The 17141-nt window shown below is 38.2% G+C and overlaps 1 protein-coding gene and 1 long non-coding RNA gene across 2 annotated transcripts; one reads left to right on the plus strand and one right to left on the minus strand.

Annotated features, from left to right (window-relative positions):
• Positions 1 to 1928: 1928 nt before the first annotated feature.
• Positions 1929 to 2643, minus strand: LOC145215348 (uncharacterized). Its single transcript, XR_013857276.1, has 2 exons — positions 2337 to 2643; positions 1929 to 2032 (listed from the first exon to the last, which is right to left on the minus strand). It is a non-coding gene; the product is annotated as an uncharacterized LOC145215348 (long non-coding RNA).
• A 3110-nt stretch (positions 2644 to 5753) lies between these two features.
• On the plus strand, positions 5754 to 17111 carry LOC145215343 (serine/threonine-protein kinase SIK2-like). The gene is made up of 20 exons (XM_080084030.1): positions 5754 to 5994; positions 8110 to 8226; positions 8786 to 8849; positions 9134 to 9249; positions 9370 to 9415; positions 9486 to 9610; positions 9943 to 10066; positions 10183 to 10283; positions 11237 to 11362; positions 11860 to 12015; positions 12313 to 12502; positions 12809 to 13098; positions 13171 to 13320; positions 13545 to 13767; positions 13856 to 13968; positions 14044 to 14115; positions 14182 to 14339; positions 14406 to 14579; positions 15123 to 15320; positions 16344 to 17111. Exons 1-20 carry the CDS (start codon positions 5869 to 5871, stop codon positions 16675 to 16677), a joined length of 3003 nt encoding a protein of 1000 aa, XP_079940156.1. The 5' UTR covers positions 5754 to 5868; the 3' UTR covers positions 16678 to 17111.
• Positions 17112 to 17141: the final 30 nt, after the last annotated feature.

The following is a 17141-nucleotide window of genomic DNA, read 5'->3' on the forward strand; positions in this document are numbered from 1 at the left end:
TTACATTTACATTTACATTTGGTGGTTTAACTTTTTCGTGTTAAAAGACCTATTTTATAAAATTCCACAGTGTACTGAGCCACCATTCGCAATTATACCTTCTTTCTAAAAAAAAACGTTCGTTCTGCCTCAAATAATGCAACAAAAACCTACAATTTAAGGTTTATGAGAAACACTTTCGAAAATTTGACAAACGCAAACGTATTCACCGTTGGAAATAAATTATTTTATGACGTAACACACTGAATCACTTTCGACCTTGACTATGCAGAGTTCGATGACCTTTAAATTTGTGTCAGAAAATCTGTAGGAACTTCAAATTACATTTCCAAGTCCAAAAATCGTCAGAACTAAAACCCGCATTATTCAAAAAACTAACGCCCTATGACGTAACAAGCAAGCTTGACGCGTTGCAGTAAAGGAGAAAAGCACTTCGGTCATCCGAAATAGCACCAAGTGAACTTTTTTTATCGTCTCCGCTTTATTTTTGGGCTTGGGCGGATATTTTAGTGCGGTTGTAACTTGAAATAAAACTGATTGAAATCGCGATTTGACTTTCATTACCACCTTGTGTTGAGTACAGGACAGATAATAGAGTTGTGACCAAAACATTCATAAGGCAAAAATTGTACATTTTTTGTTTTTTTAGGAAATTTTAAGGTTTTTGCAGATCACTTTTTTGAAGTTTGTTAGAATCGGATTTCAAGAATGTTAAATTCTATTATTGAAGCATGAGCTTTTGGGAAGCTTTTAAATATCAAAGCAGGCAGCTGGCAGCCAATAGTTTAACTTGGTAACTTGACCTTTTAGTTAAAGAACCAAGATATGTATATTACTTATGCTTAGTTGGAGATTGAATACATAAGCCACGTTTTTTCCTGTATTGAATTGTTTGTAGCTTTGTAGGAACAACTTCACTTGAGATTAGTTTTAATATAACCATTTAGATCTGAACGAAAGGTTTTCAGTTAAAATGTGATGGCGAAGATGCAATTTATTGCCACATTTTTTTTAAAAAATTTTTTCTGCTTTAAGTGTTAACATTTGTTTTTGTTGTCAATTCGATTTGTTCAGTCAAAACATGTTTCTCAACAGTATCAGTCTTGAAATTAACGGCATTGTTGGGTAGGTAGAAATTGTTGAAGATGCAAAAAACAAACTGTTGAAAATTTATGGATATTTTGTGAAAAAACCTTACAACCTCACTAAGAAACCGAAATCTCAGAAAAAAAATTGTTTTTTCCAAATTTCCTTCGAACGAACCGAATTTTTTGCACGCGAAAAACTTCCGGCGTAAATTTCGTGTCGCGCCCCGGGGACAATTTCTGGATGGTGACGTAACAATGAAACACGCGCGGTCGAGGTCAGGTAAAACTCGTGTCGATTGTTATCAGCGACCGAAATTCAAGAAATTCCCGCGACTTGATTTACGGTAAAAACACACATTGTTACGTCATAGGAGAACTAGAACATGTAAATTGTCGTGTTGATCCACAATAATCAAATATTTGACGTGTCATAAGGTAAATCAAGTGCTAACAGCGCTTTGGGTTTTGACGTCACAATAACCCGTGATACTAGAAAGGGCTGACTGTTACGAACGCTACGCCTTTTTACTTGAAACTCAAAATAATGGTGTGTAAATTCGACGAAGTTCCACACAACAGGCGACAATTGGCAGTTCTCGAACTAGCGTGGTCGAAAACATTGTTCCCCGTCACAGTCAACACGCGTTCGATTACATTTGTGACGTCACATTGAGAATTGTGTCTCCCCAGGCAACCTTCGAATGAAAGGCGAACGGGAATTCCCCTGTTTTGACACCGCTGTTTCGACCTTTGTTACATCACAATGGTGGTTGTGGTGAATGGAATTCCCAACGCGAAGTACTGTCACGTCACAATGTCGATTGTTACGCTGAATGAGGATTGCAGACGAACTTTGTTAAGTAATATCACTTCCGTTTGGCGGAATTGAAGATCGTCGTTTTCGAGTTTTAATCATTGCGCTTAATTGTTTCCATATTAGTGAGCTGCGAATACAAGGATATCATGTTTATCAGGCATATTACTGGACTACAGACAACTAGAATTTAATGAACTTCTTAGAATTTGAAAAAGAAATTTGTCAACAAAGCAATAACAATGCTGGTGGTTTAGTCAATTTAAGTGAAAAATTAAACAGAAAAGAATAAAAACTATTTTTTCGGTTAGAGAAGAGAATAGACGCCCCATCCAAAAAGAGTTTACCCATAAAATAAAAATAAAAATTAGCAAAACAAAAAACGAAATGCAATCCAACTTTAACATTTTGAAGAAATGAAATCACATTCTTACCGCCACAATCCACATGCTTTATACACACGCAAATAATATCGGTGATTTTCCAGAAACCAATAAATCCGTCTCCTCCTCAAAACGCGAGCGCTTTAGTCTCGTTGCAGCAGCAAAGGTGGGAGCTGGGAAAGATTTTGTGCAAAAAGCAAATCGTCGATTCGGATTTCCCGGCAAAGGCCTTTTCCCGAACATGGTTTTATTATCTACATCGCGCTGCACCGCTCTCTCTTCATGACGTTTGTAATGTGTTGTCGAACGCGCGAAGCTTTCTCATTCTAGTTTCTTTGTTTGAGACGCGCGGCGCGCTTGCGTCGAGCGCTAATCGCCTACTGACGTCATACCGACTGACGGGTCGCGTCAGAGCGGAGCTGCGGGAGTAATTTGATCTCAGGGCAAGAAAGCTGAATTGGCGAACTCACTGACAGAAGGAGTCAGGCTCGCGCGGAGAAAACGTGTTCTCAGCAGCAGCAGTGCCAGTCAGCAGTGTGCGTGAAGCCACAATGCGCATTATTGTATATTGAGGTTTGTTCACAATGCCACCAGGTAAACAAGTTTTCAGATTATGACGTGACAGTGGCTTTGTTTTTACTGATTGTTTGTCGGGGGTTGTAGAGTGTGAATTAGACCAACAATTACAAGTAGAAGTTGAAAGTTAACTTGTTGCTGTTGTTTAAACCCTGCCGCAGTTGAGGGTTAATGCAGTGTGTGATTAAAATTAGTGAGAGTTTGTTCACGTATCATATTCAAACATTGACAAAGATGTCACTCAAGCCAACCTTTGCTTTCATCAAACTTTAATGGGCCAAGTCAATGAGACCACAGTTTGACATTTATAAGTCAACTTTCAAATGTTTCTCAGTCTTTTGAAATTCTATTTCCAATCCAGGTTTTTGGTTTTTATTGGCTAGCAGTAGTTTAACTATTAATCATACTTTGTTGTATTATTATTTGTTGCTTTGTTAAAATAATGATAAAACTAACTTGAAAGGAAAGAAGATTGGGAAAGTCTTATAAATTTGTGGGCTGTGTTTTGCTGAACCAGTGGTTTAGTCAATTCCTGCGATGGACTTAACATTATTCTAATAACAAACTTACATGTACATTAAGGAGACAAATGCTTTGTCCATTCAGGGGGACATTTAAATTTTCTGCCTGTTTCAAAGTTTTAATAAAGAATGTGATTCAATTCTTCAAAACAGCATAAAGTTTCGATCAGTAACTGTATATTTAACCTTTTATCATTAACAAAATTATAATGATTTTATTTAATGCAGTTCCCAATTAAAATCTTTAAACTATTATAGTAAGATGGTTTTAAGTTGACATGGTAAATATTTGATTTCTGATCAATCAGTTTGTAGTTTGTTTTATAATTGTACAGCTTTTGAACACATGTATGGTCAAAGTGTGATGACATGTTTAACTGACTTGTGTAAGGTTTAACTTGATCAATTGATGAAATGTTACAGCTTTCTATGCATCATGTTTTGGTGGACTGTTTTTTGTAATGGTATAAATGCAAACAACAATATTAATCTTATTTCATAAACCATCTAAAAGTAGAGAGAGTATTAGTTTGTATTCAGTTTATCAGCAAACTGTTTATGCCACAAAACACCGGTGAATATTTTGACCTTAAGTAATAAAACAGTTTGGAAACTAATGTTGTTGGTTTTCTTTTACATTCTACAATTTCACCCAATTTGTGCCATTCTTATTAACAATGGGTAATGGAACGTTGTAACAAATGTCACGTGATAACTATTACGTGCAACAGTCATGAATTCGCCCCAGAATAACCCAAGTAGTCGCGACGAGTTTTAGTCTCGCAGCAGACCCCCTTTAAACTTCATTCTTATGTCACGCAGTGTTTACACGCAGGAAAATAAAATCGCTTTGGGTAAACACTGCGTTTCCTGACCAAGGAAGAGGGTGACTCCGGTTTTCATTTGGGGGGTTTTCTTGACGTCACATTGATGTGACTATGACGTTACAATATGTCAGAATGGGTGCTGTTGTTGTTTAACAAACATAAACTTTATAGAAAAACGCGTTTTTAATATTATCCAAGACCGTTGAAAAATGCAGTTAACGAATGTTCTTTATGACGTAACAAACATGAATGTCAGAGAAAGTTTTGTGTCTGCTTTAATTTCGGAAATTTATCCAGTTGAACCATTGACATTAATGATAATGTTACGATCGCTTATTGTTAACGTCACAAAGTGTAAGAACTAATGTCTACTCAAGCGTCGCAATGCATAGTGTCATAAACTTATAATCGCTGAAACATTAGGCGCAAAACGAGTTGCATAAATCTGCCGGTGGTATCAGAACTCTTTAACCCTCTCAGCTGCAGAGCGCTGACTGTTGAGACACAAACTGCTCGCTTTATGACGTCACAGCGACTTGTTTGTGACGTGAATTGACGCGTGAGTCGTGGTGGGTTTGTGCGCTGTGAGAGGGGGAGGTAAACAGGCAACACTCCTGTTTTTGTTGTTCTTATAAGTTGCCTGTTTTTGTCAGCAGTGGAAAAATTTGTCCCAAAACGCAACGATTTTTGTGACAAACATTTTCTGATCAAACGTTCCTAACAATTGTTGCACTCATTGTTACGTAACACACGGGAACAGCCTATCTATACCAGATCCGATTTTCTGACTAAACCGGGTTTTGGAATTCACAAATCCAATACCATTGGGGCCATATGCAGTCATGCGTAAAAATCGATTGTTGTGCAAATCAATGACTCACTATGACGTCATAGAAATAACGATTTTTAAATCCAGCCAAAATTCTAAATGTCAGCAGGATTTTGAGTTTGTGTTTTTTTGATGAAACTGGAGAGTTTTTTTGATGAAACTGGAGAGAGTTTGTTGTAAATCTTGGAAATAATCGCTATTGTCATCGTCAGTATAAAATCGCAGATGTTAGTTAATTTGTTTGTTGGTTCCTTCAGTTTAAATTTCACCAAAAAATAATTGGTGTTTTGTTTAATAACAGTGAAGAGCTTCAGAAATTTAATCAGGTCTTGGTCAATGTCAAAATAAACTGTTGTAACCTTAACGGTATGTTTTATGCGAGTATATTTACTTGACTTTTTTGTGAAAGCTGTCTAAACATTTTCCCAACATTTTTATCGTTTAGTTGGATTCTGTTTTACGTTTTCGCCATCCGCGCGACTATTAGGTTTCTGACGTCACAAACAGCCTACTTTCACTTGAAACCCATTGAACTCGTTTATTCATGCCAGCTCACTGCTGTTTCGTCACAATCCTGCTGTTGTGTAACGAGTCAAGTGGCACAACGGTGATTCATAAAGACCATTCTGACGTCATTAAGTGATTGACGCCACGAAATGCGTCTGGACGCAAAAAAATCACATGTGCACATTCCAAAATTGCCCTATTGTTACGTAACAAACTACCTTTGCCGTTCCAGATGACGTGTAGACGTACCACGTGACATAGCCGTGTGTTTTAACAATTCTATTGTAAATAACCCCGCGCTCATCCACCGAAAGACGGTTACTATGGTGATGGCGGAACCGGCTCGTCGAGGATTAGTTCGCGTCGGCTTTTATGACATCATAGAGACGATTGGGGAGGGGAACTTCGCAGTTGTCAAGTTGGCGCGTCATCGCATAACAAAGACAGAGGTAACACGTCACAATGCTTGTTGCATGTTAAAGAATGCTGAAACAATCGTTTATACTTTTTGTTCGCAACGAACGAGTGTTTATAAGTAAATCAACGGTAAAAATGATTATGCTATATTGAGCAAAGTTATGCACCAGATCTTTGGCTCCACAAAATTTCAAGTTTACCCCCCAGACTTCTGCCGACTGTTTTTCAAACTCTCTTTAAGTGAAAGTGAAATTCAAAAACAAAACAAAACATTATGAGACCAAACTAAAGAGGAAAATATACAAGTTTTGTCTCATATAAACTATTTGTTCGACCTGCCACACCTTAACTTAGCATGTTTTCTTACAATTTTTGGTTGGGAATGTTTTTATCTTTTACAGCAGTTTAAACTGAATACATAGGTTGAATCTAAATCGCTGATCTGTACAAACAAAATACTGGCGCACTTTGTTTGAAGTAGAAGTTTTTGACCATTTTTTGTCTCCTAATATTTGTTGTTTTGGTGTAGGTTGAAATAAATAAATATACAGCCAGCGTCGGGAAATTTAACCTCAAAAAAGATTTTAAATTTGCTCCAGTTGAGAACAGCAGACATTTTTTGGCAATCTCTTGGCTTATTTCCCAGTTGCTATGCCAACAACAAATGTTGCTTCGTCAGCGTTTCAAGGTCAACAAAACATTTCAAGATCATAAGTTGCGTTAGCATGACCACGTGTTGAACCACGAGCATCACCAGTGCGAACTTGAAAAGTTTCTCGGAACGTCAGCTAACGTCAAATCGGTGGAAAAAGTTCGAGAATTGCGCGCGCGGCGAATCGAGGAGCGTCTGTCCGCTCTGTGACATCACAGACGAAGAATTTCGTGCGCACGAGAGAAGGCTCTGTGACGCACACAATCACTTTGTGTTTGACAGCGAACCTGATAAGCCCTCCACTCCCCACAAGTACATTATCGCGTCACAATGCGCCCGGCTATCTGTAAAACCTGACAGGATTTGAGGAAATTAATTCACACTCCACATTTTGCTGCGGAAAAAATATTTTGTCACAAAAATGTTTTAAAGTTGATGCAGTTTAATTCATTTGACTCGAATTTGATCTAAACCCGGTAAATTATCCAAAGGTTCTTTTAAATTAGCAAAAAATCTGACATTTTATATCTCCTTTATAAATCGACCGGTTCGCGCTTTACAAAGGACGTTTCCCTTTCTGTGACGTCACAGTCGGTCGGTTTATATTGTCAAACGGAGTTCAGTTTCCTGCTTGACGTCACAAACCATCCGTCGGTGTCTATTAAAGCGATTCTAAAACCTTTGTAGCGTCGCGGACCTGGTTTTATTGCCTTGCAGAAAAAATTGTAAACTGTAGGTGAAATAGCTTCAATCCTGATTTTACAAAGATCCCGGGTTTTAATGATTTCCAGACATATAGTTCAACCTCTACAAAATTGATAACGATGCTGAAAGGTCAATAGATACAAGTTTAACTGCTGCGGAATCAAATATCTTGAACCATATCATTAAAAAAAACGTTCAAATTTTTATACTTTTATTAATTACACATTCGTGGTCGTTTTGCAGAATTAAACCACCGTAAAATGTTTTTGGATGAAACAGTTTTGTTATTTAACGAATCTCCCGCAGATAGTAGAATGTAAAATAACAGATTCTTACTTCTGATTATTTATATTATGTGTGTTTTGGGGTGATACGTAATTTTGTTATTTTTGATAGCGCTGCAATGGACAATAACGCAAAATAGTTGAGTGTTATATAGTTCTAGTCTCACAATACATGATCATGGTTTTGCAATTTTTTCCATGATCCCCGCCTCGCATAAAACGTGAAAAAGGGTAAAAAAATTAAAAAATCGATTAACGAATGAACCCACACAAGGTTAACTGCATGTGATTCAGTATTGTGAAAAAAATTGCACATGGACTAGATAACCTTTGATTTATCTTTCTACATTTATATTTTATACAAAATAAAGTACTTTTTGTAATTTTTCGTAGTCTTTTGTTTTAGATTTAGATTTTTTAGTTTTGTTATCTTGTCGTTTATTGTATTTTAAAAACCTTGCATCATATAGATCTCCATTTTTGTAATTATATTTTTATGTTTTCAGGTCGCCATAAAAATCATAGACAAGACCCGACTCGACCAAACAAACCTGAAGAAAATTTACCGCGAAATTCAAATCCTTAAACTGCTACGTCATCAACACATCATAAAGCTTTACCAGGTTTCTATTGTTCGTTAACAAAGAAAGTTGAATATCAATTGTTTAGTCACAATCCTTATTGGATAAAAATCTATAAAATTTCAAACATGCACAAAACACTATTGTTACGCCAATGCCTTAGTTTGGTGAAATTTCATTGCCTAAAAAATTGAAGACTTATGGAATCTGCTGCAATTCCACATCGCAACAAATAACTGCCAAATAACTTGTGTGTGTAGAATACATCATGCAGAGGTTTCAACAATCACTGTTGTCATCATCAGTGCAGGTTGTCAATCGAGCTGTAGTTATTTGGCAATTATGTTTATGATTAAATTACTCGTCAAGTCCGTGTATAGCGTTCCTAAATAATATTAATTGCTTAAACACTTTGGTAATTGATAGTAACTTACCAGTGACCAAATATAAGTGTTACAAAGCATGTTACGTCTACTGCTGTTGAGGTATTGCTTGTTTTTACCTTGATTGAGGTTATTTGCTAAAAATTATATCTACTCTCAAGATTAATTTTTTGCTTCTGGTGAAGAACATCCATGTAACATCACGATTTTATTCACAGGTGATGGAAACGAGCAGCACAATATACCTCGTGTGCGAGTACGCCAGTCATGGGGAAGTTTTCGGTAAGTTGTGGTTAACTTTAGCTCCAAGTGTGTTTAAAATGGCGAAACCAGTAAATTTTCAACTTAAGCCTTGCCAGTTGATGTTCTGTTTGGCCCATTGGGTTTTTACACTGGGTTTGCGTGTAGGTAAAGAATTGTAATCCCCAAAAACTGCGACTGCAAATGTTGATTTAGCTTACAATTATAATTTATTTTCAACTAAAATTAACTTGAAATTCTTTTCGTTTTGTTATACCCTGTAGTTTAGGATGTTCTGCTTCTACTGACCCGGATACTTTTCTCAGATTTTATTACGCGCGAAGAAAAAGTACCCGAAGAAAAGGCTCGCCGAATGTTTTATCAAGTTCTCTGCGCCATCGAATATTGCCACAAAAACAATGTCGTACATAGAGATCTTAAGGTGGTTATAACAATTCTTGAACGTCGTTGTTGAATGTTCACACATACTGTGACGTGTAATTGTTTAGCTATTGGGTCACAATAAAACAAGAACGTTTTCATTATTATCCATTGTTCGCAGGCCGAAAATTTGTTACTGGACGCCAACGACAACATTAAACTTGCGGGTAAGGATTGTTACGTCACAGTTACTTGCTGTATTTCGTCACATGTGTTTATGACGCGTGTTTTATTTAGATTTCGGGTTCGGGAATTTTTTTCAGTCCGGTCAGAATTTGAACACTTGGTGCGGGAGTCCCCCTTACGCCGCCCCCGAAGTTTTTGAGGGAAAATTATACGAAGGTCCCCAACTTGATGTGTGGGTGAGTGACCCGGGGAAATTGTTGCGTTTTGACTTTATTTCTAGGATCGAAATAAAATCTGTATAATTTAAGTTTCTGTTAAATCTTTGTAGTTTAAACTTATTACTCTTGGTTATCTTTAATAGACTTTCACGTGGGAAATTTTATCAGGAAAAAATACTGTTTGATTTTCCTTTTTACTGTCTAACACCGGTTAATTCTTCAATTTATTAATGGGTAAAAATTTTCTGAATTGATTTTATCACGAGTTGATCCCAGTAAGTTTAGTTTCCAATTCACCAAGCATTTAACACACATGTACGAAAAAAAAATCAATCTGCTTCTCTTCGCAGAGTCTTGGAATTGTTTTGTACGTTCTCGTTTGTGGGACTTTCCCTTTCGATGGGTCCAACTTGACGATTTTAAAAGAGCGGGTTTTGGCGGGAAGGTTTCGAATTCCATTTTGGATGAGCCAAGGTAAATATATACGTTGATGTAAAAAAAATAAATGATCACTTTACTTTATATGTAAAAGTTCTGCGTTTGCATAAAAAAGGATAATATTTATCTTTGTCTCATTGGATTTCTCGCAGATTGCGAAAACCTCATCCGACGAATGTTGGTGGTGAATCCCAAAAAGCGTTTGACAATTTCGCAAATCAAAAAACACAAATGGATGCAAGTTTTCGCTGCCGTAAGCATTAACATAGAAATCATAAAACTGTGTAATCCTAAACCAAGATAGAAATCATGTCTAATAACTCTCTTTGTACGTTTGTAGGTTTGAGCTGTTGATCATAGCTGCTATTCATTTCAAAAAAGCATTGTAACATGTTATGTTTTATCATTTTAAACAAAATTTTGAACAAAAAATCTTGTTTTTTAATAAAATAATATTTTAATACAAAACCACGTGGCCCAAAACCTCTAAAAAACAAACCGTTACCTTCTCATTAATTAAGACCTGGTTTTAATTAAAGTATTTGCATGTTTGGGTTAATTAAGGTCAAAATAAATGTGCAATTTTACCCAAACCAGCTGTGCAGGTGTTTATATTGATTCATCTGTCACTTGCATAACGGCTACATTGATTGAAGACAAAGCCCTTGTTCGAAAACAACAATTGCCGTTTATTACACAACAATAACACCTGGTTGTTACGCACAATAGGCAGTGTTGTTTTTTACATGAGTTACATTGCCCTGTTTTTATAATTGCAATTAAACTGACATGATTAGCCCTTAGCTATTATCGAACTGTGTTTTCCGATTTGGTATCGATTAGTTAAAGCCGTTTGGTTATTTTTTCGTTTTTTTTAACTAGTGTTAAACAGGAATCGACAACCTTCGGCAAAAAAATATGTGAATAGTAGAATCATAAAGCAAGCAAATCCGTACTTTTACGTTGGATTTTTAGGTGCATTAAATCATAATAAACTGTAAAAAAGTAATGTAACGGTTCAAATTATATAAAATTATACTAGATTATTAACTTCTTGAAATGCCACGCAAGTTAGAGATTGACTGTGCTGAAAAATCCATAACAATAAACGTATGAGCAATGTATGATCTGTATATTTGGATTTATCCTAAAGGAAAACGTGGTGTAGTATAATTATTATTTATAAAATCCTTGGTGTTTTTTTAGAAACCCGAAATCAGTTTACAAAAAATCGACTCGACGGCGCCTCGTGTGGCCGGTATGCCGGAGTTCAACGAACATATTTTAAAACTCGTTCAGAGTCTTGGAATCGACCGGCAAAAGACGTTAGAGGTTTGTTTGTTTAAAAAACTTACAAAACAAAATAAACAAATTTCCATAGAATGGTGCGTTTGTTTTATATCCGACTTCCTATAAAATATATAAACTTTACTAAAAATATGCTTAGAGTTGTATTTATTTTGGCACAAACAAAATTACCCACGGTTTTTTTACCTCCGTTTAATTACTTTTACCTTTTATTTCGTGTCGCCCCCTTTTTATCGTTTTGCGGCACCTAGTTGCATGCCTTCTGATGCTTTTAATTCTGACGACCTGATAATGACAAAAGTACTTAAAAAAAAAGTACCACAAGTTTATACTTGCTCTGATTTTTTGCTTAGATTATTTAAAACCGTGCATAGTGTAACTAAAATTAACCTTATATAAGCTATTGCTGCCAGGCATAATAGAATCTGAAACTTGACTTAAAATTAACCTTGTTTGTATGTTTTTGACAACTTTTCTTATAACTTTAAAAACAAGTAAGAAAATTAATTTTCATTTTCCAGTCGTTACGTAACTCGACTTACGACCACCTGTACGCTATCTACCACCTCCTGGTGGACAGATTGAAGCAACATCGTACCAGTTTTCCGCTAGAGGCGCGCACTTATGACGCAAGCAAGCGCAGACCTTCCCATATTGCCGATCAAACTCTGTCCAAAGTAAGATTAGTTCTCTGCAAAAAAATGCCTTCAATGATTTAAAAAAAATATGTGTAATATGGACTGCAAAGTCATTAATGTCTTTAAATTTTATTATTATTTACCTGTTTTTATCTTAAAGTATCAAACTTATCAATATTTATCTGCAAAACAATTGTTTTCTGATTTAGGTAAATTGTAATTTTTTAAAGCAAAGGACTGAAATGATTAAGAGTCATTAATGTCTTTAAATTTTATTATTAATTACATGTTTTTATTACATGTTTTAAGTACCAAACTTATTTATTTTTTCATCAGTTTTCATCAGTCAACCCCAACATCAGCCCCTTCCAACCCGACGTTACCCACAAGCCCCAGTTCTTCCCCCCAGTCAAACGTCACCCACCCCCTATTTCACCGCTGACGTCATTTGATGATGACGTAGTTGCACCGGAAGTTCAACAAACAACGACCGCGGACAAAAGATTCGGCGACGATTTGTCGCAAGGTAAAAATTTCGATTGTTTTTACTGTTCTCTGTTGCCATGGCTATTAGGGTTTGTCTGAGGTTTCATAATAATAATAACAGTAAAGTTAACCTAAAAACCTATTTCTGTATGTTAAATTTAGTCCCTAACCCTATCCCAATTTCACTGTTGTTTTTTTATTTAGCTGCGCTCTTTACACCCTCAATCGGTATTTAGCAAACCGTGTATGCTGTAAGTTCGTGTGTTAGTACCTCTATCTGCCATGAAAGTTATTGCAAGCACTCGGGAAATTTTAAGTCGCTGATTTTACCCGCTTTTTCCACCAGAAATCCCGCAAGTTCAACGCACCCTTGCCTTCACCGCGAGCCACCAGCCTCGCTTGCCCCACTCACCCACAAACAAGCCCCACTTTACCGCGCAAGGGAATAACCGAACCCCGTTACCCCATCAGCCTTGGTCGTTCCACTCTGGGGTCAGAATATCTGCTTACCAGCGTTTCAGCAGCCCCGGAACGACGCCCCCCAGATATCGGGAATGTGGAGAGGGTCTGCCCTCTGTGACGTCAATAGACGAGGGTGTCGAGCTTTCTGACGTCACAGAAGAACAATCAGAACTGGTAAGTTTTGTTCAAAAGTGATTTTCTTATTTAATCTTGATCTTCATATGACCTTGTAACGACCTTGACCAGATGAGAAGCGCTGTTCAACATCGACGTCACACCCTGGTTGTACCGGACGTGACGTCATACCCTCCTACGTTTAGACAGCGGTCACTGGAGGGCGGTACAGGGACATTAAACAGATCATCTGGGTTCGTTGGAGCCGAAACTCCACCGCAGGTTTGCCAAGTTCCTGTTTCCCAAATGTGTTGTCTGAAATTCATGTGAAGCATTTGAGAAAGGAAAAGTTGTATTTGAAGTACTGCTTCAATGATGTATTTTATTGTTTACAAAAGTAATGCAAAATGACCGGTTGATCGTCAGATTTTTAAACTTTCTATTAAAGAAAATAAAACTATTTAAATATAAACAAGTTTTCATTGAACCTTCGTTGTTTTCATCAGGACTCATTCCACCGACCAACCAGTTACAACGATTCACTCTCGAGCGCATTTTCCGAACCAAGCGACGTTCTAGAAATGGACTTCAACAATACTATCAGTGACGTCACACCCAAAGTTGTTTTGTCGCCTTGTGACGAAATTCCCTATGTGACGTCACAAAGCATGGACCAGCGAGCTGCGCAAATCGACAATCAGAGACAGTTACTTGACGTATCACCTACAGGTACGAGCATCACGTGGCTTTTAACTTCTAAAGTTTTTTAGTCTAACAAATAGCAGTAGAAGTCAATTAACATTATGACGTCACACAGGGTTTCGAGAAGGGCGTCGGGCGAGCGACGGATTGTTGTTGCTAGGCGACAACAGGATTGGGGAACATTTGAAGCGACTGACGCGAGTTCAGGGATTTCCCACAATCAGTCAGGTTAGTTGTCATGACAACCCGATGCGTGTGCGTTGCCATGGATACATTGTTCACATGATATTCGGTTTCTTACAGGAGGAAGCCGACGACGGCTGCTTGGAGTCTAGCGACGCGGAATCGGATCACGTGACTAAGCCCTACCAACTGGTATGTGACGTCATAATTATACATCAACACTTTTCAGAGGTTTAAATCATATTTCCCGCGTCGCAGAATCACCTCTCGGTGCAATCGAAGCCCAACGAGTTCGGTATGATGTCATCACACTCATCACATCACGTCATGAAAGGCAATGACGTCATCAACTACCAACCATACGCGTCATCATACAGACGGAGAAGTCTTCAGGTTTCCCAGATGCTCGGGGAGGGGTAAGTGTTGCATTGTGGGATTGCTACTAGTAACGTAACAATTAAATAATGACGTCATAATTACAGAAGCAGTTGTTCTGTGACGTTGAACCCCTCTCCGACCAGCAACCAATCAGCTGCCGAACAATTGGCTATTTTCCAGCAACAATACGCCTCTAGTGACGTAACAGACCTGGAGGGTCCGTATCAATGGTCGTCATGGAAATGTGTGAAGGAAACAGAAAACAATCGCAGCACTGGGTGGGTACTTTTCCTGATTCGCAACAAGTTTAGCTTGCAAGCTATTTGTGTTGGCTGAGCAACATTGACCATAAAGGGGATAGACCTAAAGAAATATATTTCATGTTTCCGCTGAAGATTTGTTAAAACCAAGTCAAACCCAAGGGTGCTGGGGTTAGCAAAGTTAACTTGCTTGGAATTTTAGAAAACAATTTTTCTAAAAAAAAATGTTTTTCTGCATGATATGAAATCGTTACCGGTGTGCAATTGAATGAAAAATGATTTCCAAAAATATTTCAGATGAAACCTTCCTAACTCTTTTCATGACTTGTTGTTTTTCCCATTATTATGTTTGTGCTATTCGATAATTACCTAATTTCCAAATCTATTTAATTCAATTTCAATTAAACATTCTATTTCTATCGCTTTGAAAAGGGAACGATGTTATACAGAAGAAATTAATAATTAAACAACAATTTTCAAGCCTACTATGCTTTATCGTGGCTTATTTTTTTATTGTATCTCGGGAATCAATTTGTTCTAAAACATTTTCTTTCCCAACAGACAAAATCCTTCACCAGCCCGCCGCAGCGATAACGCGTCACATTTGTTCTACGCTGCTCCATTCGCCGTAGCGTCTGATGAGTCGATGATCAGGTCAGCTGCTGTGGAGCAAGCGAAACGTCAGCCGAGTTTACCAAGCCCAACCGCTCATCACTTGGTGGGGCAACAGAGTCTCGCTCAACAACTACAACAGAGGAGGTATGTGCCAAAGTCTTTGATTTTAAACACGTTATCGCTCGAGCCTGTTTGATTTGCGCTATTCTGCGCTGATGATGACAACAGCGGCCATTAAAGGACCAGGACTTACATGTCTTGTATATTTAACATTGGGTTTTGTCCAATCTGATTTGAATGTTTTTTCTGGGTTGCGATTTCGGCTCTATTAAAACATTACAGACTTAAAACAAGCGATCCAATAGTTTGTCAAACTGTACTTACATTTAAAATTGTTTGGCGTGCCATGAAACCAACAACCTTTTAGAACAGGGGCGGGCAACTTCTCCAGTCGGCGGGCCTGATATGGGAAAATGAAGTACTTGGCGGGCCGGATTCCTGAATCGATACATTAATCGCGTATTTATCCAGTGATTTAAAACGGATTTTTGACCACCTAAACTAAATACAATCAAGAACGTCGCAATTACAATACAGTCCAAACAATCTAACTGATATAACATAAAATTATTCACCACAGCAAATTTAATGCATACACCACAGACTTAGATACTGCTGAAACACTAACTAGGCTACACGTGTGGAAAGAAAGAAAACGGAGAAATCAGGCCACCCACAAGGTTGGCAGTTATGTCGTAACAATGGACGTATGGTGCAATGGTAACAACGGCGGGAAAGTTTTTTACTATTGGGGAACGTTACTGTCCGTTACAACTATAATTTGACATAGTAAGCAAGTAGTGGCGGATTGCAGCAGACTGTAGCCGCGGGCCACATTATCATGTATGACCGGAAACTGTCCGCGGGCCGCTCAAAACCCCGTCGCGGGCCGGATCCGGCCCGCGGGCCGTATGTTGCCCGCCCCTGTTTTAGAACCTGTGCCAAGTCCGCAGTACGTTTTTTTAAATAAACTCGGCTATAATTCGTATTTTACCATGTTGCTTTGGTCAATGTGTGGCACAGATAGACGGGACTGTGGCACAAAACCTGATTCTTTGCCTTTTAAATTTGTGGCTTTTCGATGAAACCAACTTTGTTCTTACACAGGTTGAAGCGTCGCTTGAAAGTTGCGCACAACATGCAACCGACCAACACTTCATACCAGCTCCCGGTCTCAGAACTGCAACATCTAAAAATCGACGGTGATTTCGCACAGACCTCCTACCCGCCGCCCCTAGAACCCTCCCAGTGCCAGTTTGTCGATGACCCTAACCTCCTACAAGCGACCTTTGAGCCCACACGCAATTTTCCGCCGGCTCAGAACGCTCTAAGCCCCGCCAACTTTCCCTTCCGTTCCCCTTCCTTCGACGAACAACGGCAAAGTTTTACCCAGTGGCCCGGGGAAGTCCCGCAACCGACAATGGAGTTCACATTCACGTGACAAAATCGATTAATTGCGACACTGGCCACTGTGACGTCATAACGGAATGTCTGTCGGAGGATAAGTGTGCAAACAATCATCTTGTTCCACTATTTCGCTTCTGTTTTTATTTATGTTTGTTCTAATCCGGAGCGTGTCAGGTACACAGTGGATTGGTTTATCCGGTGCTTCAGCGTCGCGCGTTTTTCTTTTTATGTTTACCACATTCTGCATCATTATGTAGCAAACAAGACGTTTTACTAAACCCTGCGTATGCGTGGTAAATATAACAACTCTATATTTCAACCCGAATTCGCGATTGTCGAAAAGTCGCTCTTCGTTTAAAGTTCGCAATTGTCCCGAATTTCAAGTGAAATTTACCGCATATTACCACTAGTTACCACTGTTTGCTGCACAACGCCATTTGGACTCGAATAAAAAAGCACAAAAACAAACTACATAGGTGGTGTTTGCGCCCCCTAACG

The sequence above is a fragment of the Phallusia mammillata genome, chromosome 2, assembly GCF_965637545.1.
Source record: "Phallusia mammillata chromosome 2, kaPhaMamm4.hap1.1, whole genome shotgun sequence".
Lineage (NCBI taxonomy): Eukaryota > Metazoa > Chordata > Ascidiacea > Phlebobranchia > Ascidiidae > Phallusia > Phallusia mammillata.